Here is a 27,886-nt window from a genome sequence, read left to right as displayed (position 1 = left end):
TGTACCCGAGATCAGTGGGTCACTTGCCTGAATAACTATCCTCTTACTGAGTAACCTTTGAGCTGCTGGTCCTGTGCTCTGTTGAGACTGGCGAGTTTCTCTCAGGTGGCTCAAAGCAACACTTGTGGCTTTAGTGAGCTGGTAGTGGATTTTCTACTCTATTTTTGCCTGCCTCACCCCTGGTAATGTTAACAGGAACGTGACAACAGATGTGCTCATTCTTGACACTTCCTCTGTGCTGAGAAGACCCCATAGGACCCAATAGCAGGTGGTCTTAGGGGGGCCCCCAGGTATCTGAGTCACACCTGCTGGACACATCATGTGAAGTTTAAATGGAAGAGGAGGTGTAAACACGTTTTAAAAACACGCTTAAGCTTCCCCTACTCAGCTGCAGCAGCATTCTTCACTTGCAGCTGCCTGCCTCTGAGCAGTAAAGATTAAATTTCCCATGATGTATCATAAAGCCTGGAGTATGACAGCTGTGGCTCCAGTGCTCCTGCAAATAAATGATTGATGCTGGCAACAAATGTTGTGATTAAAACACTACCAAAAAAACCCAACCCCAAAACAATAAGCAACCTTTCCGTTAGTGTTTGAGCACCTGTCGGCAGAAGCAGCAGGGCTAATGAGACTGAGCGGCCTGCTAGACTGGACGAGGGCTTAATGTTGATTTCTGTCTAAGGCAACTGAATTCAAGATGTTTGCTCTATGGAGCAAAGAAAATGGAGGAACAGAGACTGACCTGCCTTCTGTCCACTTGCCTTGTTGCTCTCTGCTGATTTCAGCTGAGGGGTTGGCCAAAGCCTCAAAATTATTGAGCACCAAGTATGCTCAAAATATGTATCCAGTGTTATGCAATTGAATGAACTTTTGCAGCTGTGGGCTCAGGCTGCTCTGAACATTTGGTTGGAGCTGGGAAGGGTTGCATCACAAGTTGGTGGAAAAAGCCGTACAGTTTCCAGTCCATATATAAATTGCAAATGCTATTCTGATGCCCCATTTACAGTTACTGACACTGCTCTTGACTTCAGCTAGTATGTACAGCAGCGAACACACAAGGCATTTGGACGGTGTTCCTCAAAGCAAGACTATGTGTAATTGAGGTTTCCTCTCATTAGAGGCTCTACTTCATGTCTTTGTAGTAACAATGACATCTGTCAATTTTGCTTTCCTGAGGCATTTGTAAAGCTGCTGCTTTCCCCAACAGAGATCTAAGCTGGTAGGAACAACAAAAGTCTTTCAGAAATGTCAACTGCAGCAGAGACAAGGAAGACAACAGCAACTAGTTCTATCTCCCATTCCTCCCCTTGAGCAGCTTCAACTATTGTTGGAGAGAAATCTGGTAGATTTTACTCTTCATGCTTAAGTCTTCAGTCTCTCGCTGAGGTGTTAATGTAGAGTTTTTTAGTGGTTGAATCGGGTAACAAAATTCTATTGTGGCTTTTATTGGTTCTTGTTCCTGTTGTCTCCTATGGTGACAAAGAGAACCACTTACAGGGCTTACCTTCAAAATATGACTGTGTTTCCAGGCATTTTTGTTGCATCTATTTGCTATGAGAATGTAGGGAAATCTTAGTTACATTTTTTGGATTATGTAAAAAAGACAGACCAAATAGCGTAAATGTTAACCAGAAGCATTATGACAAATTGATATCTTAATGTTCTTAACGTGTAGAGTCCAGAGTCCATTTTCAGTGCCAAAGATGGGTATGTACAAGATTACGCAACATATTAGGTACAGATTTGTGCCTGCTTGATGCTAGGAGGGAAATGCCCATCTCTCTCTGTGTATCTGTATTCGTATCTCATAATAGCAGCAAAATGACAGTTGTCCGTGGATTTTCTTCAGATTATAATATGGATATGATTTTTACAGCGGACATTGGATTGCTAATCTAAGAGCCGAAGGACTTATCTGTATCAACAAGGCAAGGTTTCACTTTCCCCAGCTTGCCTCCCTGTTAATTCCTAACCCTGGTGTGATTGAACATGCTGAGTGCATTTATCAGTCTCATTGGCTTTGATGTTATTTGATTCTGTGGCTTGTTGCCTGCTATAGGGTCACAGCTCTAACGATGGGGTACAGTTCATCACTGAGACCTGGACCAAGGCAGCCTCCTAATCTCATGTTATAGGTTGTTGCTTGGGTTTTTTGTTGTTTTAGTTTGGTTTTTTTTTTTCCCCCAGTTACCATTAACTGGAGCTGAACTATATTCCACACCTCTAAGCCATCAGCTTTTTATTTACTGGCCACTTCACTGTCATCAGCCTTTCTTTTATTGTTTGTCACATTTTATTTCTCCATCCCAAGGTCTAATGGTTATGAAGACAAATATAATAGTGGTTTCTCAAGCAAAAGCTCCTGTTCTTAGCAGATCAATAAGCCTTTTGGCTTATTCAACGAGGATAGCATCTATTTCTATATTAAGTGGTTCTGCTATGTTTCCTCCCATTTTTGTCAGTTTTTTAGGGTTTAGTTTGTTGTTTTTATTTCTGTTCTCCTCCAAACAACTGATAGAAGTGAGGCAAATTTGAACATCCCTGGATGGTTTTGGTTTCTTTACTTGTCAGAACAAATGCTTATACACTCACCTCTTGTAATTCTTGCATGCTGATAGACAAGCTGCAGTTACAAACATGTCTGATGGGAATTAGATTTGTACAGCGTATGCTTTCTAAGAATCTACTAAGCATTCCCAATTAGGTACACTAGCACTGTGCAGAGCAACGTGGTTCTTTTCCGTGCATTACGATCACTTAACAATTCTGTGGTGGCTCAGAAGAGCTCGTGATCTCTGTCATTAGATTTGGAGCTTTTTTGCAGATCTTTCCTGTCTGAGCTCTACTTTCTAGGTGCAATAATAGCTGGGGTGGAGAAGATGCTTTGCATAATTGTTGATTCTGTTAGTTTCTAATTGGGCCTCATTGGGGTCACCAATTCTGTTCTCTGAAAGTCCTGCTAATTAAGAACCAACATGGAAGAACAAAGGGGCTTAGAGGGGAGGTTAAATGATGGAAAACTGTAATTTAGCAGTGCGGTATTCAATATTAACGTATCAATACTAATATATTTGTCTCAATCTTAAAAAAAAAAACCAACTTGAAATTAATAAATCTTTTCATTTATATCCCCATGAAACCCTTTGCAAATTAATGTTTCATTGTATTGGGCTGTTTTACGGTCCTGTTTATGGCATTTTCTCCCTCTTTTAAGTGGTATGTAATCTGCTTCAGAGTAATATTTGTGGGCTGACAGATGTCGTGAGCCAGTTTTTTACACCAGTGTCTTGCAACCACCTGAAGATTGCTGTTAACTCACCAGTCATCACCCGTGGTGGAGTTTTATAGCTGAGCAGTCTGAGTGAGTCAAGAGCTCTGGTGGAAGGGCAATGCTGCTGATCTCCCCAGTGCCTTCACCAAGGGGCACTTTGAGTCAAGTCTACGTGGAGGCACGTCCCCAAGTCATGGAGTGAGCCCTTCCACACAGCTGATGGCCGTAACTGTTGCAGACAGCACCTGCTCTCAAGTCCCATCCCCTGGGTCAGGAACCCCAACAGTATCAGGACCTTCAATTCTGTCTTTGGACCTGGGAGTAGAGACTTTGTGGGGTGATACCAGGATCGTGAGAGGAGCGTGCTTTCTGTGGGTGAGGGGACAAGTTTAAAGCTCTGGTTGCAGGGATGCAGGGTGTGTTGGTTTGGGAGGCTGAGGGGTGTTACATTAGGGCTTTGGTTTGGAGACTCTGAAGTGCAGCTGTATGGCAGATGTGTGAAGCGTGAGGCTGGGATGGTTGCAGACAGAGAAAGAGCTGCTAAAGGTGCATGGTACAGAACAGAAAGTTCCAGAGGCCATCATCAATGCTTTTTAACCATTGACTCTCTGCAGACTAAAGAAGATCTGCGAGGAACATCCATTTTTTACCAGAAGATTTCTGCATTTCTAGCCTGTACATGGCTTCCGGATGTTATCTGGTGGAGGGCAGAACTGACCAATCGCTTCCAAAACCAGCTGTGTCCACTTCTTCCTGAAATTCCCTCTGTCCTGCTCAGTTACGTCACTGCTGTTAATCCTGATCCTCAGGTACTGTACAAAAATGCTTGGACTTCTGGTCATTTTTTTTTTTTCTCATTAGGTCCAGTAAAAGTTGTTGTTCTTCCAGTATTAACAGGTATTTTCGTTTGCTTTAGCTAAGGATTTAAACAGAGTTGAAAACAAATGCTTCTAAGCAGTGTAGACTTCCACTGAAGCGTATGAGATTCCAAGGGCGTAGCACCTCTTAAAATCAAGTGCTTAAAATCGCTTGCCTGCCTAGAGACATCTGCAAGGACACTCCCCTCATGCTGTCTATAAGTAGAATGATAATTAACTTTTTCACTTCTGTCAGATTAGCAAGTGCTCCATAACAAATATTCAAGTGAATGAAATGTTACAAGAATTCATTATACTTATTGGGGGAGTTTATTCCTTGAGGGCATCCAACATTGCTTTTAGGCCTTTAGTAGCCTATTCTACCTTAGTGTAAATATTTAGACCAGGTTTTCAAAGAAGCACTGAATATGACCTGATTTCCCTACCTTTTGACGGAATGTTCTACTTATTTCTTTCCTATGACATCACCAGCCTTTGGACAATCATGGTCTTTTTCCAGTGTTTCTAAATCAACAGAAACCTTGAGACACAATTCCAGGGAATGGTGAAGACTGCAATTCTGGTTCATAACGAAGTTTAGATCTGAAAATAATGTAGCATGAGAACTTTTCTGCAATTTCAACCAGATTTGGGGATTACTATTACTCTATGGGAATCAATGCCATGAAAGCTTAAGGGCTTAGCAGTGCACTAAAGGTTTATCCCACTTCTATGGAGGAAAAGGAGGCTTAATGCTGTTGATTTGCAGTCGCTGTAGCTTTCAAGTAGAAGCAAGTGCTATAAAGCAGTCTGACGTACTTGTAAAAGATAAATCTGCTGTACTCTTTTAAGGCATAAAATAAGGCATCATTTAAAACAGTCAGGGCTTTTATGCAAATCCCTTATTAGGGGAATTATAAATCATTAGAAATTGAACAGCAAGATAGCAGGCACTTTCTGGGGGTGGATCTTTGCCTTGATGCCATAGAAAAACTGGAGTCAATTTAAAGACCGCATTCTCTTCCTAAGTTCAAATGCTCTGTGCCACCCAGGTTCCCAGGCCTGTATTACACTGAGACCACTATGTATCATGGCTTTTTGATAGATGTATCTTGCAGTTAAACAGAAAGGCTGATTTTGCAAAGCAAGGCTCAATGAGCCAGACTCTCAGCAGGCAGCAGCTAACCCTGTTGTCTGCCCTGAAGCTTTACAAAGTTCTACCAACTGAGAATGTTCCCAAGCGTCATTAAAATGCAACCAAAAAGTGCTGTATAGAGAATTCAATATCATATTCTTTTAACTTCATTGGTTTGAAGATTTTGTACAAGGCCAGTGATCCATGCTTGCTTTTTATCTGTTTATATTTATTTTGAGGTGGTTTATACTAAAAGTAGACCAAAGAACCTGCTACTACGTGTTGGAAAAGCATGCAGTGAATACCTATTTTTGCTCCAGGTAGCTTACAGTCTGAGACAAAAATCCTGACAGGTTGATGAAACAAATGGGTAGGAGTGGAGGGAGAGGGAACATCAGGTAAAATTGCTGTCTGCTTGTGTATTGACTAGCTCTGTGTATGATTTTATGAGCAATTGTTAGCAGTAATTGTAATAACCTTGAAGCACATTGTTTGTTAGTGCATGACCCAATGTCTTGTTTTCAGTCAATTGGTCTAGTGTTTTTTCAGTCTGTTCTGGACCCCAAACAGACTGCTTTTCTCTTGCTGTTTTTCTTTGAGCCTTTCTTATCAATGCTATGCATACAGCCTATTAACCTGCAGTAACTCACTTTTGATATGAAGAGTAAACTCACAATGCAGTCATTAAAACCCCAGGTTAGGTTAGGAGTGACATAATCCCTGTGGAAGGGATTATTAACTGCAATGTCCCTTGTCAGCAAAAAGAGGATTGCTTCATTTTAACGTAAAATAAAAGTACTTTCTCCCTTTAAGCCTTAGGATGCAAGCATTAACCTTAGGGTTACAGACAACATACATAGCCAGTGTTGATGCTTCTTTTCCTCTGCCTGTTTGTTCCATTAAGGCACACTGGATTTCTCTTGCTCTCTCTCAGTTGTTCTGGACACTGGGACATTTTCCTACAGGGTGCAACCCCTAACACTCGCCATCTTTTTGGTCACCTTCCAGAGCATCTCCTTGAACTCCCAACCTGTACAGGTGCCTGCCATGACAGAGGAGTCAGGGCACAGCAGTATTGCATGGGTGATCGTGTCAGTGAGGTTTCAGGGAAGAAGGGGAACCTCTATCCCTAAGTCAAGGCGAATGAGAATTTTTTTTCTTTTAGTTCCAGAAAATTTTTGTTGCACCTCCTGGCTATCAGTTCCCTGCTTGCTGCTCCTTTAGTTAGTTTCCCTGCTGACTTCCAGTGTAAGGGTTGTGTTTTCTTTTTTGAGACAATAGTACTGATTAAGGGCAGGTCTACACAAAGTTCCCTCCTTGCTTTTCACTTAAGCAAAGCTCTCCTCTTTTTCTTTTTTTTTTTAACGCAGTTTTGCCTAAGCGTAGATAAGAATTCCAGAACTGGGTCCAGGGAGCTAAATTTGCCCCGATGTTGTAACTCAGTGCTGCCAGAAACTTCAAACAGCGCAGACTGAACTAACAGGAATTTTTATGTATGGGAATGGACTTGCAGAAAGTACAGCGGTTCTTTAATGTGGTATTTCAGACTTTTGGGATTTCCCTGCTAGAGAGTTGATGGCAACTGTGTTACCAGAGGAGCACTACGTGTACACACGTACACACAAGGTTTGAAAGTTGCAAACTTTTTTCAAAGACTGAAATAACCATGTAGCAGAAGAGCCATGGATTGTTGATGAAATTAGACGTCACTGTTTCATGCTGTGGAAAAGCAGCCCGGATGCATCACTTGTTATTTGTGCACTTAAGGCACCTAATTTAGATATGTGATTGCCCTGACTCTGTGTATAGTCTCTGAAGAGGGAGTGAGAGGCATTTCCAGAGGACCTTTCAGATCTGTGAATCTAGGTTTTAGTGTGGGCTCGACAAAAAGGATGTGAGCTTTAGAGTTTGAATGCTCTCACGTTGTTTCGTTGACAAGCATCATGGCCTTAGCCCTGCTGAGTGACTTCACCATCTTCCACTGTCTTTTACTATAGCTTGTTTTAACTTCAATGCTGGTGAGAGGCTTGCTCAGAGAACTGCTGCTTAGTACCACATCAGCTTTTCACCCAACTCTCTTCAAGCCCTTGGCTGTGTGGGCATTGCCTTTCACACATCTCAAGTTGTAATAACTGGTGGTATGCTGTGGTTCGGTGCCTCATGGTGTTGGCAATTGTGCTGTTTTGATTTTGGGTTATTGCCCCATGTGTTCTTTCTTTCTCCCTTCATGCTGTGTGAGAAGAAGCAAACTAGCAGCTTTAAGCAGTACCTAAGCTAGGCCATGTAATGTTTTGTGGGTGGAGAGCACAGACTAAGCTACCTGGAGTGCCACACAATTTAGCCAGCTGTTAGACCTGAGCCACATTTTGCTGTAAGCTCTCAGATTTAGTGTATGGCTCAGGGCTGTGCTTTCCTCCTCCGAACCTTCTGCTGAGCCTGATGCCAAAGCTTGAAAGACTTGATTGTTGAGCAGCTGAAACGGGCATTAGGGAGGGATAAAACACCCAGAACAGCACCTCCGCATCTGCTTCCCCAAACCAGAGCCAGCAGGACGTTGAGACTTGCAGCATGGTGGCTGCCAGCCCCTAAGACCAGCAGCTTGACGGTTTGAAACCCAGGCTAAAGATGTAAAACAGGAGGTTCAAAAGGATGGGTTCATCCTGCCCTTTGCTTTCCAAATCTTGCTCGTGTCTTGTCTTTATCTGAGTTCGTGCTAAGGGCCAGCTCTCACGTGTCTGGCATCCTGAGTCTGCTGCCCAGCCTGATAAAGCTGTATCAACAGCTTTGGTGAGAGCACATCATTGACTGATGATTCCATATGGATATGACTTGTCTGTGGGTGAGACATTTGTCCTGGGGCCTCATCTATATGCATTTATAGAAATTAATCCGTAGCTGCAGACACAGAATAGCTGCATGGCTGTGTCTTCATGAGGCAGAAGGGAGAAGGTGACATCCTGGCCCTCGCTGAGTCCCATTGGAGTTTGTAATTGATTTTAGAGGGGCCAGGAGTTCAGGCTGTCATTGGTATTGGTAACTAAAAAACCCTAACCTTTAAAAGGAGAAAGGACTACCGTGATGTCTACCAGAGTTGGCACAAAGATGAAGCATAGCTTGGGGAGGAATAAACCATTATAGTTTTTCAGTCTTCCTAAAATTTGATAGCTCACATTTAAATTGTGGCCATTGCTAATTACTCCAGAAAAGAGCAGCTTAAAAGAACTATCAAGCTAATGGGCTTAGCCATTAGTATTGTGCTTGATGGGCAGAAAGGGTGGAAGTTATTGTCTCATCCTTTCTCTTCTGTGTTTTAAGATACCCCTTTCCCTATCCAGAAGGAGGGCAAGGGAAAGTGAGATACATCTTCAAACTGCCTGCAATACAGTCACCAGAATTGTACATCTTCAGTGGCAAAGCTCTTAATTAGCCCCCTCTATCCTCAGCCTTTTTGCTGCCTGGGATCTTCCTACTGTGCTTCCACGTTTCCTGTACTAAATTCTGTAGCCATCTCAAGTGAGCCTGCACAATGGGGAGGGAAGATGTGCAGGAAACAAATTCAAATTTGTGTTAATCTGGATTCCGCAAGGAATACTACACTAATGCGTTGGGATTCATGACAGCGGGGAGAGGAGAGAGTTTGAGGCTAATGCTGCCTAATTCAGGGGCATGATTCAGTGAATCACATCAGACATGAGCCTTGCTTGTGCGTTAGCATCAAGGCCTTCGCTAGAGTGAGAATAGTGCTTCCTCTGCTGCCACTGATGCGGTCAGTGGAGTTGAAGGGGACAAGTTATATACATACACAATCTACAGTCTGTCTCTAGAGGTAGTGGAGGATGCAGCATCTTTCTCCAAGGGATTTGGGTGTTGTCTCGTAGTGATAATGGCTGAGCAGATCTTTGCATCGGAAAAGTACCTTGCATGTGAGGAGATGAGATTGTGGAGTACATAGAAATTCTTCCTGCCGTTTCTGTTTTCCTGCTGTGGCTGGGAAGCAGTCTAGAAGACTCGTTGCAACTTAAAAGACTCTTAGATCATCTGACAGCAAAAGCTATTTCCTTGTTGTCGGAAATGAGAACAGAATACATTGAAAGCAAGAAGAAGAGATATTGGATTTGGACATATTTCTGTATGACAGTTAAAGATTCATGGTTTTGCTGCATGCAGTACCGGTCTTCTCTAAAATGTGTTTATTCTTGTTTCTGCTCAGTATTTTACAACACATTTTTGTTCTGTTGTGAATTTCCTTCCCATAACTGTCTGGCTTCATCTCAGTAATATTGTCTGAAACAAAGCAGTAGCTCTGGGTTTCTTTTTAACGCTTTTTGAAAAAATGGTGCGTGTTCAATCCTAGCTATGGTACAAATGGGTCTTTTCCAGTCTCTTAAGGTAGCAGAAATCGTAATTTGTCTCCCAAAACAAATAAGAAAAAGGATAATTAAAAGAATAACTACGAATGGGAGGTTATGGACATGCCCTCCCTTCCTGCTCTTTCTGGTCACGGCAGTATGGATGAAGAGGATATCAGTGCTGTAAGACACCCTGCTTTCTTACAGCGGGGGGGGTGGGGGGGACACAGTCATGGAAATGGTTATGGTTAAATGATTCTGGGTTTTGAAGCCTGTCACAGCATAAGTCAAAGTATCCCTGGGGCTGCTGTAGCTGCCGCTGGCTGCCCGTAGGGTACCTTTCCGCCCTGGCATAATGCCTTTACCGTGAGACGTGAGATTATTACAGTGCTCTGAGTCTGCAGAGCCTTAGAGAAGAAAAATTTTCAGATAGGTGTCAAAGGCTGGACTGCGCAGTGCATGGGGAGGGAGTCTTCTCTTCTCCTCGCCAAGAGGCAGGTCAGCATTCAGAGATCATGTATCAGCTATCCTGGGAGAGACTTTCTGAACTGCTGTGTTTGCACAGAAGCTGTACAGCTACTGTAACGTTGCTGGAGGCATAAGAGTAGAACCAGCCCTGAGGTGAAAGTAATGTAATTCTCAAGCCTACCCTCTTTCTCACTGTGGAACATTACAAGTAGCACCAAAGTAGCACAAAGATAGATACTGTCAAAAGCGCCAAAATTATTTCAATAACAGTGGGGTCATGCAACTGCCTGCGGAGGGTCACTCTGCATTATATGTCAAATAGGGCTCATCTCAATATTAAACAACTGACTCAATGCGATTCTCTCCTACATGCAGGGAAAGTTGCTTTCTTCCCATTTTTCCTGTGCATCACATAGGAAGGCAGTGTCAGGAGTTCTTCTCCACTGGCACATTTTAGCTAGACTGGAAAAAGCAGGGACTGTCGTACTGCAAAAAATACAGTCTATCTGTATTTTCTCACCCATGAGGAAAAGGATTTTCTAGGAGAACTAAGACTTTTCAAGCTTCATCTTCTGTTGCTTTGTGAAATCACATTCATGTTGGCTGCTAGAAAACAGAATCTGACAGATCACAGTAACAATTTTCCACAGGCCTTGATTCCCTGACAGGTGTGGCCAGATCCCTGCTCTGGGAGGGAGGCCGACCATGTGGCAGCGTGCCTGGGATCACAGCTTACGCCATGGTCCCTCCTAAAGGTCAGCTTTTTACCTTGGATTTCCCAACTTGCGTCCCCTGTGTCCTACTGGGGCTGGATGATTATAATGAAAGTTTCCATGGAAATGTAGGCTGGAGTTGGTTTGACCACATTTGTCCCTGTTCTGGTTTTGGCTGGGATAGAGTTAAATTTCTTTCTCGTGCTGTGTTTTGGATTTAGTATGAGAAGAATGTTGATAACACACTGATGTTTTTAGTTGTTGCTAAGTAGCCTACTAATCAAGGACATCCAGCTTCCATGCTCTGGAAGAAGCTGGGAGGGAGCATAGCCGGGACAGCTGGCCAGCGGGGTATTCCATACCATGTGACGACATGCTCAGTATATGAATGGTAGGTGTGTTCCAGGAAGTAGCAGTCGCTACTTGGTTATCGGTCAGTGGGTGGTGAGCAATTGCATTGTGCATCACTCACTTTGTATATTATATTATTATTATTATTTCCTTTTTCTGTTCTATTAAACTGTCTTTATCTCAATCCAGGAATTTTACTTTTTTTCCTCCTGATTCTCCCCCCATCCCACTGTGGGGCGGAGGAGGGTGAGCGAGCGGCTGTGTGGTGTTTAGCTGCCTGCTGGGTTAAACCACAACAGTCCCTTCCCTTTTCCTTCTTCTTGAAAGTTCATAGACTTGAGGATTGTTCAAGGAACAGCTTGAACCCCAGAAGACTGGGGTTCTGCTGCATTCCCATTTTATAGAGCTTGTCTGTGCTCACTGCATTGTGCCAGTGTTGCATGCAGGAGCTGGCAGCAAACATTGGAAACAGAGAAGATCTTCTGTTTCCTTAAATCAACGATTTCTTGCTTTTCCTCTGATGATATTTTCCACAGCAAGCAAGTGTAATATTACAAGTGGAGGCTGGTGAATGATGAATTGCAGAACAAAATGGACAAATCCATTGAAAGATGTCAAAGCTCTTGGTTTGGTGTAGTTGTGTGGACTGAAACCGAGTGAAAAGTGAAATCCCCAGTTCTGCTTTTAGGCAAATATCTCATGAAGCACAGGAAATAGAGGAAGGAGAAAATACAAAAGGTTGCTGAAGCAGAAAGGCAGGTGTCAGAGAGTTTTTAATATTATTCAAATTAATTTAATTTTCTGGTTGCTGTTTTTAAACATTTGTAAGATAATATGAAGTGCCTATCATTTGCCAAGCAGCACAAAAAAACTCTCTCGGGTGATTACACAATTAAACAGCATTATATGTACCTCATAATCCAGAATGGATGCTTCTTCATGCAGTGTTAGTCCATTTTCTATCCAGCGTTATATGTACCTCATGATCCAGAATGGATGCTTCTTCATGCAGTGTTAGTCCATTTTCTATCCATAATAAAAGTCCTGATGAGACCATGTTGAAATGTAATTCCTTTTTTTTTCTTTTTTTGAAAAGGTCTGTCCACGAGATGAGGACAGATTTAACAACTTCTGTGAATCAAAGCAGAGTCTTTAAAAATAGTGAAGCTGCTCTGATTTACCCCGCCTGAGCCTATGTCTCAAAAGTGGCAGTTGGCTTTCTTGGGGGTTTTATTCCAATCTTGGAATGACTCCTGCCCCATGTGAACTCTGCCTAATGCATCCGTATTTCTGGGAACTCGATTGTGGCATAGCTATGAACATCACTTCTTCCCAAACCAGAACTTGACAAACATGACTTAAAAGTTGCATTTGTTCCTATGGCCTTGCTTACTGAGCACGCAGTCACAGCAAATTCTCATGAGTGACACATCCTTAGACTTGCACTTGTACAAGCTGTTTGCTTGGCTGCCCAGAAAATGTATGAGAAACAAAATAAGGTGCTGAGATTGGGAAATGCTGCAGTTCTGTAAAGCTGTGACCTAAATGCCAGAGTCTTTTTGCCTATCCATGAGTATGTGGCACAATAAGACTTATAGATATGTGTCACTTGTGGTGACGTGAGCACAGGAGAAATGTCCTATTTTGGTTACAGGCATGTAGAAGTTCATGCAATTCTTACCCTACCCTTCTGTTTGATTAGTTAATTAGAGTGTTCCTTTAACAAAGCCCTTTTCTGCTGGATGCTCAGCACAATCGTGGAGAATCAACATCTCAAGGTGCTCAGCCTGATCCTGCAGTGCCTTTTGCATGCAACTGCTGTTCATGTCAGTGGGTACTCTGCATGTTGGAGGGTCACTGGGTTGAACCCTGGGAATGTTCAGTCCCTTGGGAAGCAGTTGCAGATTCATATTTTTGGGATATCACTTAATTGGAGCTAGTGGTACGGTTATAAGAAAGCAAATGATAGATTAATGACACTGGACTAATGAGTTTAATCCATTAATGTGCATCCTTCTGTTCTCTCTAGCCATAAAATACTATTTTTTTCCTAGCCCTTTATTTTGAGGGATCAAGATAACATACAGGTAAGAGAATGTCCTTTGTGCATTTCAGGCAGTGGAGAAGGTGTTTGCAGTGCCAAATGGGTTTTACTGGCAGACAGTTGAAACTGATGAAAAATACTTCCCTAATAGCAGCGACATCGAGGCTTGCAGAGATATAGACACTGAGGTAAAAAGAAAAAACAAACTGCTCCTTTCTGACTTGTGGGATGATGTGGGAAGTTGAGAAGCGATTACGTGACCTGGAATATTTCAATCTTGAGGTTTGGTACAAATACCGATCTTGAAGTATTTCTCACTCAGACCTAAATATATCAACTGAGTATTTTGTGTCATCAGTATGAATGTGCTGATTGCTCTGAGCCACGGAAGATTAAACTATGAAATGTGCGGGTTGAAGAAATTGCTACCGACCAGGTGCAAATCAGTAACAGTAGACAAAATTTTGATAACCCAAAACCACTTGACTGCAAGCCAATATACAACACAACTTTTTTTTTTTTTAAACTTACACTCAGAGACATTCAAAAAAGTTTCTGAAGCTTCTGGTACTGTCTACCTGACCTACAGTAACTGTGTGTGTGTTGCATGAACAAGTAGATAGTAATTCTACTTAGTTTATCCCAGAAGAAGAGAAGGTTAAGGTAACTTAAATTACCTGATATTTACCTCTGTTTAGGAGTGCATACCAAAATGTACTGGACCTCCACCCATGTATGATAACTTGTTAACTATGGTAACTCACCTGTCTTAGCTCTTGTGCAACACAAAACATAGCATGTTTGATCTGACAGAGTTCGGTTTCCTGTTAGCATTGATTCTGGGAAATGCAGATATATCAAGTTCTTCCTGAACGTGGCAGCAAGCCTGACCAGTTGCTGAGAGTGTACCGGGCTTGCTCCTGGAAGATGCCTGAAGTCCACAATTAGGAGCTGAAGATGCCTGGCACTTGGTGCGGTCAGGAAATGCCTCATGTCTTCGTTAGAGGTCCTCGACTTGCCTCAGGAGTGCTGTTAGTGGCTCCGCACAGACCTCCTCAAGCAAGGGCAGGATGTTCTGTAAGGGAAGGCAAGCCAGGAGCTGAGACTGAAGCGAGGCAGGCAGGGCCAGTGGCCAAACGGGCAGGCTGCGGTCTCGCATTACGCACATGACCCGAGCAAGAAGAGCAGAGCAGGTCCAGCAGCAGTAACCAGGGTCAGCCAAGAGGTCACAGTGACAAGGCCAAGCCAGAAAGTCAAGTCAGCGGGTTAGGATAATGGCCAGAATCGGTGGTGGATGAGACTGGGCCAAGGCACGCCTGCAGCTAAGCTCAGGCGGAGACCAAAGCCAAGTGCCTGGCTCCCAAGCAAAGGGGAGACAGGCAGTTACTGAGGCTTCTCAGTGCTGGGCAGCTGCATTATCAAAGTTGGCCCTGAGCCCCGGTAGCCAAGCCCCAGGGACTCTCAGAGCAGCTACAGGAAAATAGTTCCTTACTGGCTGCTGTGAATATTGGGTTAATATCAGGAGAGCTTGAGCTAGACGAACATAAAGAAATAGAGCTTTTATTCCTAATTAGACCACTTTTTTATGATTTGAGTAAATTTATATCTTCATTTATCATGATGGTATAAGCCTCATAATGTGTTTATGGGGGAGTAGCATTTCATTTAAAAGTGTCCAATAGTGATGAATTCATTTGGCATTCTCTGGAGCCATAAAGCTTGCTGCTGGGGATAGCGTTGTGTTGCTTTACATCCAGGAGAACCATGCACAAATTTGAGGCCAGTACAATCACGCCTGTCTGATCTACAGCTAGACAATTTATTATCCATAGCACCACACAACTTCCTGGCGTAAAGCACCTGCTTTTTGGAATAATATATTTCTTCTGATGGGAAAGTAATAGTAATTTGCTTCTCTTTTGGGTATAGACATTCAGTACGTGTTTGTGTATGTCTTCCTACATGGCAGGATGGGCTGAATTTGATTAGTCTGGTAAAGAAGATTTCAAAATGTAAATTTGGGGCAGTACCAGTGATGCTTTTTGATATTGTTTTTAATGTTGATTTTGACACTTTTGTAGGTTTAAAGAAACAACCAGTTGGTCTATTATTTAACTATCTTTCTGCAGTACGTGAAGTTAAACAGCAGGAGTGATATGCTTCAGTCTTTGCCCCAGAGAACTTGCTGTTTTTTACTAGTAGTTTTGTGTGACAAAAGGCACAATTATATCAGCAGAAATAGATTCAATCATAATTATCATAGATAGTTATGATTCAATCTGAAGCTGAGAGCCTACGTGCTGAACTGCACATAAACATAAAATAAAAGAAAGCCTCTTTGTAGCTCTTACAATGTAGGTAAAGCATGGGAACTAAAGGTGAGCAGAAGAGATACAGCTGTGTGGTTGTTAAGGGCTTGGAAGCATTTGGCTCACTTCTCCAATGTGCTCTTGCTGTTCAGGTTGCCATGGTATTACTGTTTGAAACTCTCTTCCGAAGTCCCCTAGCTACCCATCACATGTTGCAGCTGGTACTCAGCTCTGGTCTGGATATCTGCGGACTCTGCCTGCTCTATCCTCAGCAGGATGTGCTGCTCTCTAGCTCAGGTGAGGTCTAGTTTTCCTTCAGAGATTCTATCATGTGATGATACTGAGGTGAAGGCAAAGATCTGTAAATGCACTCAGGTGAAGAGCGATGTGGTGCTGTGGGCATGGGGGAGAAGGTATCAGATTTACAGGAGTATTGCTTTATCAGTTTCTGTATCTTTCCCAAAAGAAATGATAAAAGATCTTGGGCTGTTTCTTTCCTTCTATTCCCAGTTCTGTATCTGTGAGTTGAATTTTTAACCCTTGATATATTTTTGTGTCTCAAACTGCTTTAGTTGTCGCTCCTTTGCAGCAAGCTTTCCCAGATCTAAGTTCCAGGGTTATGTGAGTTAAGACTCCCAGAGTCTTGTGAGTTAAATATATTAAATTAGTTCCCACTGATTTTCCTGAAGGTTTTAGCTGCAGAAAATCCAGCCTCCCTCTTCCTCAATTCCCCTCATCCCATTGCCTATGGGACTTCAGAAGCACGGGCAAAGTGAAAGTACTGATCTAGCCATCCTGTAATTGCACTGGCTGATAAGCCATCACCAAAACGTCACATTTGCCAATAGAAGATGGTCTGAGATGAGAGACCAAGAAGATAAGGCAAACAAAAATTATATGGGTCTCTGAACTGAAATCACTAAGTCTTTAACATTAGACACCAATGTTTTCAAATATTGGCCTGTACCACTCAAGTCTTTATTTTTTTTCCATTTGTGAAATAGAGATAACGAAGCCTGTCTTAAAGCGTGTTTGGAATATTATTAGTTGCTAATGCAATATAACCCTAGAGGAACAGGCATTACGTTAGCTGCAAAGTATGGCGATTGCCTCTGCAGTATAGTATGGCTTGTTACTTTCTTTTAAGCCAAGAAGTTCTCCTGGAAGGTTTGTATGTGACACCATCACGAATACAGGCAATCCATTTCTCTTGGGGAAAGGTATGGGCAGGCTGAGAGTGAGAGAAATGGGTTTCCTTTTCCTCAGGCAGAGGGTGAGTGAAGACCAGCTTAATCGGAGAAAAATTCTCCAGTCTCTCTGCCCCGTTTTTACATTTGAAAACAATAGGAGGAGACTGCCTTAGATATGGGCAGTTGTCTTGGCGCTGTGCATGTAATTCAGTCATACTGATAGCTGGAGAAATGAAGAAGGACTCCAGAAATGAATAAGAAAACCATAAAATCGCCAGTCATTAGGAGATGACAGGCAGCAGATCTGCTTCAATGCTCTGTACCATGCACCATTATTTAGGAACATTTTGTATGAAGAGACAATTCATTTGAGCTGAGAACTGCTATGCGAGTTTGTAAATTAGATTTTTACCCTTAGCTTGAAAACTCTAAAATTATTATTTTAAATATTTACAGCCAGTTTCTCCATTATCTACCTGCTCTGGAGACTTATGTTCTGGCTTCTGATTCTTGCGCAACAAATGATGTAATCGAATATGTTTTTAAACCTCAGGGAAGAAAATGGCACACCTTGCTGCTTTTTCTAACATCTGCAGTAAGAACTGCAGAGGAGCCAAATTTGCTCTTTTTCTGGGGTTACTTACTGGACCCCAACTACGCTGACAGTAGACAGTAGTGGATAAAGGTTTGCCAGAGACAGAGGGAAGAGTTGTTGCAGGAAATAAGGAAAGTCGCAGTTCAAGTCCTGGCAGGGAAATAAGGGTGGCTAACGAAATATTTGCCTGGATATGTCATCTTACAGCATAATACAAAATCTGTATTTGATGCAGAAGGAAATAATCTAGAAAAGAAGTCTACGGATTTCCAGTTTGTGATTCCCTTCCCAGTTTTCCCATACCTGATAAAAATTACAGAAAACAACCCTCAGGCCCATATTCTTGTCCTGTCTCCCCTTCAATCGCCCCAGCCTTCCTTGTGGGCATGAACAACATACTGTATAAGAAGTTAAAGAGCTGGCTTCTAGTGTATCAGCTGCTCCATAGTAACTGACCTGATGCACACTCCTTTCCACAGCAAATATGAGGCAACCAACGCCTCTTTCTTTAACAGACTGCCTTGAATAATCTCAGATTTACTATTGGGTAAAAATGTGAAGCTGGTTGCCAGCATATCACCCACAGGACAGGTAACTGGTAGGTTTGGCTAAGTCTGGCTATGGCAGATTTGAAAAGAGCGCTTGAGTGGAATGAATGACCTTGGAGCAGGTTGTTCCATGTTTTAGTTACACATGTTTGTCTTTCACAGAAAAGCTGCCTTCTTCCTACACTTCAAAGACTGGCAAGGTGCCACCAGTGCTGGCATTAGGCGTGAGAGGGCCTAAAGCACGTAGCACCTTGCAGAATATCGTTGGGCCCTCTGACCCGCAGCTGGCGAGCGTGACGGACTGCGGTTCCATCAATGCCATCTACTGCAGGAGCCAAGCGGAGCCCCTCGTCTACCTGCCCCACCTGGACAGCCGTGTGCACAGGGAGCTGTGCCTCTGGTTTGGAGGGAGGGCTGCCGATGCAGCACTGCGTGCTGGTGTCCTGGATCCGGCTTCCCTGTGCAACAACAGAGCAAGGTGGTGGATGTTTTTGAACTCTGGTTGTTCTCACAGGCAAGGTGTGATGTGGAGGCCAGGCAGGCACGCAGCTAGCGTGCTTTGTCTTTACATGTTGGTCTTCTGCTAAAGGTCTCGGTGAACAAGAGTGCAGGGTGGGAGCAATCTGTCGACTTTTATATTTCCAAACCAGTTACTAGAGTCTGCAAAAGTCCCTCTCTTACAGGACTGTCTCCTCTGCAGCACATAATAGATGTGTCAAGGTGTCAGGTGTGGGACTCTTGGCAGTTGCTCCCCATCACTTCTTCCCTGGTAGCTAGGCCTGTAATTCATGCACTTGCAGCACCTGCTCTTGGGCCCTCTGTGCCTGAAACATCTGATCAGACTGATTTGAGACCTCTTCCAGCTGTGCCTGGTGCTGGAGAAGGGCCGCAAGTGTGTGCCACTGAGTGGCCCTTTGCTGGAAAGCCTGGTCTAGCTTTGCCCTATGTCCCTTCCATATCAGCTGATTAGAGATAAGGGGCTTCAGATGGAGAAGGTTCTTTGGAGGATTATGACAGAAGTGTGTGAAAATGAAGGGTGGCTTATAAACTTCTAACTCTAGCAAACAGCATGAGAAATGCAATTTAGGAACTGATGGCATAGCAATAGGGTGCCAAAAAGTGCTGGGAACAAGTGACATTCAGGAGTCTGGAATCTTGCTCTCGGATGGGTGTGGATATGGCTGCAGAGGGAACTGGGCTTTTAAGCATCTATTAATCCATCATGCAACCTGGACCGTCTGTGCTCTGCTGTGTAGTGCTACAGGGAGGGGGACTACAGCTCCCAAAGACTCAGACTGTCTTGGACAGAAATGGATTTACCTAATGTTTTTTAATCTTAAAGTTGTAACATCTCATTGATGTTAGGCTGCCAGAATGCCTGCTGTTGGCCTTACTCAGCAGAGCAGAGGGGCGTGAAGGAAGGGGGTGGGGGACAGGGAGCAAAGCTTCAGCAGCTCTGTGGAAGTCGGCGCTGAGCAGCCCTTGCACACCATCTGCACCTGCAGAGGGGCAGAGGGAAGGCTGGATCAGTAGCCGGGACTCTCTTGCGCTCCTTCCCAGCGCTCTGTTCCCAAACGTCTCTGCAGCTTTTCCCTGATGAAGATGAGTACTTTCTACAGCACAAAACAGTCACTTCCCTTCCCGACAGTCTTGTAACTTCCTGGACAGAGACTCCAACCTGAGGATGCAGGAAGCACATTTAATCCTGTGTGTGAGGAAGAAGGGCTCTGCTGCACTCGGAGGCCCCTTTCCTCTGGAGGAGCAGAGTAGACTGGCCTGCAGAGGGAAGAAAAGAGGCACTTGTCTCTTTTTGGCTGCTGAAAGATACCCCTGTGGTTGTTCCAAGCATAGGTAGATCTGTGGCTTCAAGCATTTGTTTTACAGTGCTTTATCAAAAGATTTGGCTTAGGGCTTCAAGCAGCTTCCACCAACCAGGAGAATATCAAACTACATATCTCCTCTCCCTGGCTGTCATGCTTGTCATCCCTGGCCGGTGTAATCACATGGGATGCCCCCCTCTACACTGGGGTTTCCAGGCCCTGGGCATCTCCTTTTAATATTGCTGACCTGGATAAACAATGCTGTGGTGAAACTCCCCTGCAGAAAGCTCAGGCAAGGCCCTGCACCTGCGAGTTCTGGACTGTTGTTTGTTTTTTTTTCCTGATCCTGGATGCTGGGTGCAGTGTGGCACTCTGTGTCAGTGGCAGCAGGCTAGAGGTGAGGTAATCTACAGTCCTGTTGTTGCTTTCTGCAGAGTGGCAAAGTGCACCCGTGTAGAATTAATTTGATGCTCGTGGAGGAGCTGTGTGTCAGGGTTCAGTTCTGTTTGGCCATGAACAGTGACTCTCATCAGTTTTACTTTTAAGATTTGAAAAGAATCAATTTGGCAAAGTTTCATTCTCTTTATTTGTTTATTTTCCTCAGGTATGCTTTTTTCCTCTTACAAAGATGATGAATTCTGCTCCTCTGATATAACTTAGCCAGTCCAGAGTGGCGCTACATTCTAAATAATGCACTTGTCTTTCTCCTAATGCTGGTAACTTGGTCCATCGGGAGACAAGAATACAAACTGCAACTCAGATTGGAGTTCTCGGATTATACTTGCAAATGCCGTGGTCTCCTGGGCGTGAACAAGCAGGGTGTATTCCAGCCAGCTCGGTGGTGGCAGGGGATGAGGCAGGCATGTTTGCCTGAGCAGCCTGCACTTCACAGACCTAGACAAACTGTTTCACAGACTGCAGTTTGCATTGCTGTCAGTCCCTGGCTTTCAGAACCACACCTTATGTTCACCATAGCGTGATTTGGTCCTTTTGGGTATGCAGGAATGAACATCTGTGCCAGACTTGATTGTGCTTGTTACCCAACATGAACCTTTAAAACTGATTAAACTCTGGCTAAAGAACCAAAAGTGAATAGCAACTATGATGTATCTGTGGGTAGGAAAAGCTCTGGTAATACAGCCTGATATATTTCTTGATTCCCAGATTTTCTTGCCAAGCTCGTTACTTTGCATTAGCTACTTTTAATTGAACACAGGGAGCCTCGGGGGGAGTAATACAAAAAGATGTTCAGTCAGAGAGACCTTGATGCAGCTCATGTCACAGACGAGGGATTGAGATTGCTTTTCCAGTAAAGCAGTTTTACCAGAGAAGCTTCTGTGGCCCTGGGTTTGTTGCAGAAAGTAGGTTTGAGTCAGAACCTGGCATAACAGCTTTTAATATTTATTGTTTTTCTTTAGCTCTCAGAGTCCTTCATCAACTAGGGCAAAAGCAGATGAAGAAAGGGTTGATCTCCAGGGCACAGTGCTGTCTCGACCTCCAGCGATGCTTGTCTCAACTACCAAAGGTCAGTGTTAGGGAATGAATCTTGAGGCTTTATGGTTCTCCTTCACTGACAGTGTTACCTTACTCCAGCCCACCCGTTTCAGGAAATTCTGCCTCCCCGGATTGCTCAGTGTGTGACCTGGCGAGCTCTAGAGCCAGGAATGAATTCCTAGTGAAACACTGTTGCCTAAAATGAAGTGACAGGGGAATGTTATCACCTCATCCTCCTCATGGGAGTAGCTGCTAGAGTCCTGTAGGCTGCCTAGATTTCACTGAAGGGTAAAAAAAGAAAGAAAAAAAACACAAAAAACACCCCACAGGAAATCTCTGCACATAGGGGCCTGTTCATCAAAGAAACAGTCATGTGAAGACCTAACAGTGTCCTTAAACTGCATGTTTATCTGATTAGAGATCATTTACCTCTACTGGTGAAGTGTTGAATATAATCATCGTGGATATGAAATGGTTAAGACTTCATTCAGGGCAGGACTGACCACACAATCAGAAAAGAAAGCACTTCATGGGGCTAATATTAACTGGCTATCACCTGGCTCCACCCAAATCTCCCTTTTCCCTTTGTAGGAGTAGTCTTCCAGCTTCTGAATTCGTACCTGGCTAGCAGCAAGGTTACTGTGTTCAGGGAAAACCTGCCAAGGCATGCAGGCCTTATAACCGGCTAAGAAGGATCTGTGTGGTATAGGGGTGTCCGCTGTAGCAGGCCAACGTGCTGACAATCTTCTGTAGTGAGGCCTGGCACAGCAGATCTCAGGCAGAAGTGATTTTTAGACAATGCTATTAGAGCATTGCTATCTGGTTTCTGCTCCCACAATTTAAGATAGTTTCACAGGGGAAAAAAAAACCTGAGGGGTGTAGAAGCTTGGCAGCTGTTGGGGAGAAGATGGCAGAAGGAAAGCAGGGTTGTATTGACAGAGAAAGAAGGCATGGAAAATTATATTGCTAAAGGAAAGAACGTATGAGAAAAGAATGAAAGCATGAGCCAAAAAGATGAAAGGAGCAGAAAGTGACAGAGAGGGTGACAGAAAGAAAATGGGGAAGGGAGAAAGGAGGAAGAAAAAAAAGTCTCACCTTTAAGATACGCTCTTTCGTATAACTGGGCATGTTAACTCGAGTAGCTTGGCAGACAGCCATTGGCTCTGTGTTATTTGGGACTGGTATTGATGGCAGCTGGTTGCTTCTGATGGAATGAGTCACATTTTCTGCCTCCCCTTCCTTTTATGGCCATTAATGATTAACATTTGATGTGGGCTGCTGAGTTACACCACACCACGTTCCATCTGTATTTGGGCTCAGGAAGTCACTTTCATGCTTTGCTCCTCAGATAGATAACTGTATCGTGACTCTCGGAAGAGAAGCTGAAAATCTGGTCTGGGAGCAGACACCCTATGGGGCTTTAAGGAAAGGAAGCATTGACTGACTCCTTCCCTCAGGTCTCCAGCAGCTTCTCTTGGAGACAGGAAGATATACCATGCAGAGCACGCAGAACAAACATACTGCTGCTCCCACCAGGTGTATCTGCCCCTTCTCAGTGATCAAAGTTTTACTGATCCTAGCAGGTATTCTTGTTGATTTGGAATATGTGTATGTGAAAAATGTTTTTTTTAAGTGTTACCAACTAAAGAGGAACCAAAATCTTAGCACTTGCAACCCTAAATTTTGGCAGTTGACATATAATGAATGTGGCACTAATGTCAGTCTGGCTCAAAGCCTGCAAAATTAAAGCCTTAAAGCCACATAGAAATTTTAGGCAAAGAAACACTCTGCCTGTCCCATCCTTAGTAATAAACACAAGCTTTCCCTTGTTTTGTTGCCTTTGCTTTGAACTACCAGGCTGAGCTGTGGTCAGATTCTTGGGGGGACAGATATCCATATCACAAAGTCTAGAATCAAAAGAAACATTCACTGCTGATAGTCCTACCCTGAAAACCAAGTGTAATCGGGACACAGAGACTAAAATACTTCTAACTCATTATATCATTCGGTTAGAGCTAAGAGAAATTATCGGGGCAGTGTAGAGGAAACCAGAAGTGTAGAAGTGATACTGAGGATTTGTCTTCAGAGCTCATTCTTGGCAGGTTATGGAGATCTGAACGTACATTGTGTACAGAAAAAAAAAGCTATATTAGGACTAGGACAGTGTAATAATGAAGGTGATGGTAAAAGCAGAGACCCAAGATAAGATTAAACAAAGCAAAGAGCTCAGGTAGATCAGAGGCTTCAGGGAAAAGTCTTGAGCTTTTCCTGTAGTACCTAAGATGGGGCTTAGACACTGCTCAGGAGGGCTTGTAGGCTCTTTCTCCTGAGCTTGCTCATAGCATGTGTTGGCATGTGAGCTCGGGGTTCAACTTAGAAAACAGGAGTCCAAAAACCCAAGGTTCTAACCCAACGTAAATTCCAGTTGCTTTTACAACCTTATCTACTGGGTTGAGGGATAGAAGGAGAGCACGAGCAGCCAGACCTAGTGGATGAGAGTCAGGCAGGAGAGAGCAGGCTGATACCATTATCATGACAGCCAAGGACAGGAACCTGTGAAGCCACAGATGGTACCAAACCAAAGAGTGAGGTGAGGTCATGATCACAGACTGGTCCAGAGGTTCAGGAGCCCGTGCCACAAGGCGAGCTCTGGGATGAAGGTTAAAGACAGGACTAAAGAAGGGACAAGAGGAAGCAGAAGGCAGTGCTGAACAAGATTGTAGAAGTTAGCTACAGGCTAGGACTACCAATAATAGCAGAGAGCAATGGCTGGACTTGCTTCATGCGCTTTATAGTGGACAAATCGCCAATTGGTCTTGATGACCTTATTTTGTTACTCATCAGTGTGGCCAGGCTTATCAGGTCCTTAGTCCTTGAGGGAATTGACTGCTGTCGGATTGCCAGCTGTAAGGGTAACAGCTCAAACACAGCCTGGCAGGGGCTGACGCACAGCTAGCATGTGAACTAAAAGCATAGGTATCTCAAAGGTAGATGAATAGCTTGTGGGTAGCTAGATATACCTGGTAAGACTGATTGTCTGGGGTAGATGATTCATAAAGATATTACTGATGATGCCATAAGCTTTTCCATTCTAAGTTGGCCTCCGACAGCAGTCATTATGAGTTGGATAGAGCAAATAAACATAAAATACAGTGTCACCATTTGGGATTGTGCTTCAAGTTGGAACTAGCCATTGTGAAAGTTGCCTTGCATTGATACCACAGCTTCTGTGGAAATAATGTATTGCTTTTCTTACCCTCTTTTTGATCTAGGGGACATAATTTTGATGGTGTCACCTGTGGTATCTCCTCATGCATACGGTAACGTGATTTCAGTCTGTACTCATCGGGGGTTTGTTCTGCAAGGAATCAGACAGCTGCAGCTTTCACCCAAGCAAGCCGTCGTGCTGAGCATGACAACAAGTCAGGTACCGGACAGAACGCACAGCTCAGTTGTATACCTTGGGTTACCAGTTGTTCTGAAACTAATTATGCTGTGAGCTTATGGATGTGTGAGCCGACACTCCTCTAGTAAGTGTTCTCAAGGACAATCATTCTCTCTTTACTAGCCAGCCAGCACTTATGTTCTCTGTATTCCTGTGAGTGGTACTCTGGATGCTTTCAGTGATGGTTTTTTCTTTAGTAGGAAAATCCCACCAGGCCTCAGCCTCTCACTGAGAACAGAAGTGTAAATTCATAATCAGGCCTCCTCTTACTAAGGCAAACATGACTTTTACCATTGATCTCAAAATAAGCAAGAGCAGGCAGTAGCCACATAAATGAAAATAACAATTTCTGATCTGCAAATGTGCATTTAGGAGAACAGTCTTCATCTAACAGACTGATGTTTGATTATACTTCGCAGTCACTCTGGGACTGATAATGGCCGTTCAGCAAGAGGTCCCCTTGTTTAACACATTCCAGATGGATTGCAAAAAAAGCTTTCCTATTGTCAAAAATAACAACTTTTTTCTTCTTTTTCTCTGAAGCTCTGTCTAACATGATGATGGATTTGAGTTAGAGTGCAGTTGGCATTTTGACAAGTCAGCCTAAGGAAACAGCAGTAATCATAAATGCAAGATTTCAGTCAAACTTACTTATGCAAGAAGTCCAGTTCTGCACTTCTTACACGATAAATCATCCAGGAACCATATGCCACTTTCTCTTACAAAGCAGTGGACCCCTTACTTTAAATTGTCATGCTTAGGATTGTTTGCTATGTCAATGAGGAAATGCATAATTTTGCAAATTAAACTGTGTACAAAGCCCCTCTTTTCTGCTTGTTCTGTAATCAAGCCTAAGGAATAACACTTCCCCTGCCCATAATATTTTGTGGAATAAACGTAACTTCTTTATGGAATGCTACAGCCCAAATAGCCAAATATTTGGAGCATGCTCCTAAATGGCCATGTAAGAAGTTAATGGCAGCAACTATTGCTTCAATGTGCTGTTTGGAGCTAAACATTTCTGAAAAATCATCCCTTCATTTGGGACTCAAGATCATTTTTGCATGAGTGACTTAGGATGGTACCACATATCAGCTGAGTTATAACTGTTGTGGTTTTAGTCCAGCCCAGTTGCAGGGCAGAACATTTTTATGCTAAGCCTCTTCCCTGAGGTTTAAATTAAGTTCCTCTGTCTCATGAATAGATGATGTGTGAACACCCAGTTACTGGAAGTTACTATGGCTCAGCTGATGAGCTGTATCTTGTTATGCCATCATAACTTAACTATTTGCTTGAGCTCTATAGTGATTACATCTGGATTTAGTAGTCTAATCTGGCCTTCATTATTTCAGATTGCTGTATTTTGCCCTAGCAAGATTTCAAGTTTACCTGATGCCAGTTCTGCAAGAGGAGAGCTCTCTGCTGAACCACGAGTGCACTGTCTTATTTTGTTGCTGAGAAAGGAGAATGCTAGTCATCACATTGCTGCATTGGTAACAGGTAATGCTTTCACTGCTCAACAACCTCAGAAAACAAGGTTTGCATTTCAGTGCTGAATATTAACAGTCTAACCACAGCTGTTACATCACAGGAAAGATTTATTGAGAATATCAGGGCCTGATAGCTTTGCTGTATGTATCTCCAGACCCATGTGTACTACATATCTAACAGAGCAGGCTGATTTTTGTCAGTTGTTTGATCTTTAGCACTGGAGTCCTCTTGAACTTAGAATCATAGAATAATTCATGTTGGAAGGGACTTCGGAAGGTCTCTCATCCAATGACCTGCTCAACACAGCATCAGCAATGAATTCAGGTCAGGATGCTCAGGGCTTTTTTCAGTCAGGTCTTGAAAATCTGCAAGGACAGAGATTCACCTGCCTCTCTGGGACTTTGTTCCAACGCTTGATCATCTTTATGGAGAACTGTTTTTCCTTTATGTCAAGTTGGAACCTCCTCTGTTTGAATTTGTGAGCCCTGTTTCTTGGCTTCCCACTGTACGCCTCCATAATGCGCCTGGCTTCATCATCTCAATAACCTCCTCTTGGGTATTCTTATCGCACGGAGAGGTAGGGTAGCAAAAATATGTATGTATGTGCCACTGAGCCTGAGGATAGATAGCATCTGATGCTATCAACCTCAGCCCTGAGTTCTGCATACTTTTGACTTCCAAGCATCTGACCTGTAACTCATTTTATATGTAGGGACTGCCAAAAACCAGACAAGTTGCTGCCCCAAATCTTCTTACTTGACTCAGGCTCTGATCCGAGGCTTTGGTTCAGGAAAAGCGTTCTTTAGTTTTCTTAAGGATGAGCTGACACTGGTCTCAAGTGGGGAAGATCACAGGCAACAACAGTGATCAGTAGGGAACAAAGAACCTGCCCTGCCTGTTTCTTCCTGCTCTGGCAGTGGGCATGTTGCCTGCAGCAGGAGAGTCCGTTCCTGCATCTGTTTTCCTGCAACCTCCCCTTCAGACACCACCGCTGACAGAAGAGCGTCATTGCTGCTGACACCCCTCCATTAACACCACCACAAATAGCTTGTGATGGAGACATTCATCCACTGCCCGATTGCTTCCTTTAATCCATCCACAATAGAAAAGAACATTTAGAGGTTTGGAAAAAAAAAAAAGACAATTCAAAAAGTCCTCTGCTTTTTCTCCCGAGACTATCATAGAATGTTCTGAAAACATGTATAGACACAGTGGATTAATCATGGCAGACTAATTACAGCACTGTGTCACCTGCTGCCCGTAGACCCAAGGAAAGTTGCTCATTAAAGTAGTACAGTTTCTGCTGCTTTTCTCACAGAGTGCCACAGATGATGTTTACAGTGTTCATGTTTTGCATGGGGAAATTTCCACTGGAAATATATGGGAAACAAAGGATACTCTGGAAAGATAAAATGTTTTCCCTCATTGTAGAGAACTCATTTTTTTTCCTTTGTTTGTAGACAGATTTTGCGAATGCCTCTTTCCATGTGTTCTGTGATTGCTTCAGAACTGATCCAAAGAGATACCTTATTCCATATCCCAGAGCCCCTGACATTCTTGCCACATAAGCTTTGGTTTGACCTCTGGGAAGTGTGGAATAGCACTAGGATTTGAGCAGGGTAAATACCACACTAAGAAATTTTGCATTTGTAATCAGTACCCCTGAAAAGCAGTTACCCCTTCAAGGTCTTGAACACTGTTCACTTTTCAAAGCAAGGAAAAATTCAACAATCCTTCCTGAAATAGAGCAGATAGATAGGTGTCTTTGGGTAGTGGGTCCCAAACACCATAAACTTTTGTTCAAGC

At 43.4% G+C, this 27,886-nt stretch overlaps 1 protein-coding gene across 1 annotated transcript in view; it reads left to right on the top strand.

Moving 5' to 3' along the window:
- DNAAF8 (dynein axonemal assembly factor 8) overlaps positions 1 to 27,886 on the top strand; it is a 94,395-nt gene that overhangs the window by 33,633 nt on the left and 32,876 nt on the right. The window contains exons 13-19 of the mRNA XM_075165849.1: positions 3,886 to 4,080; positions 13,260 to 13,376; positions 15,650 to 15,794; positions 17,993 to 18,308; positions 21,069 to 21,175; positions 24,417 to 24,571; positions 25,942 to 26,089. Coding sequence (XP_075021950.1) covers positions 3,886 to 4,080; positions 13,260 to 13,376; positions 15,650 to 15,794; positions 17,993 to 18,308; positions 21,069 to 21,175; positions 24,417 to 24,571; positions 25,942 to 26,089 — 1,183 coding nt within the window. The remainder of the gene's footprint in view (positions 1 to 3,885; positions 4,081 to 13,259; positions 13,377 to 15,649; positions 15,795 to 17,992; positions 18,309 to 21,068; positions 21,176 to 24,416; positions 24,572 to 25,941; positions 26,090 to 27,886) is intronic.

Source organism: Calonectris borealis, chromosome 16 (assembly GCF_964195595.1).
Source record: "Calonectris borealis chromosome 16, bCalBor7.hap1.2, whole genome shotgun sequence".
NCBI lineage: Eukaryota > Metazoa > Chordata > Aves > Procellariiformes > Procellariidae > Calonectris > Calonectris borealis.
This window is presented reverse-complemented; position numbering and strand designations above follow the sequence as displayed.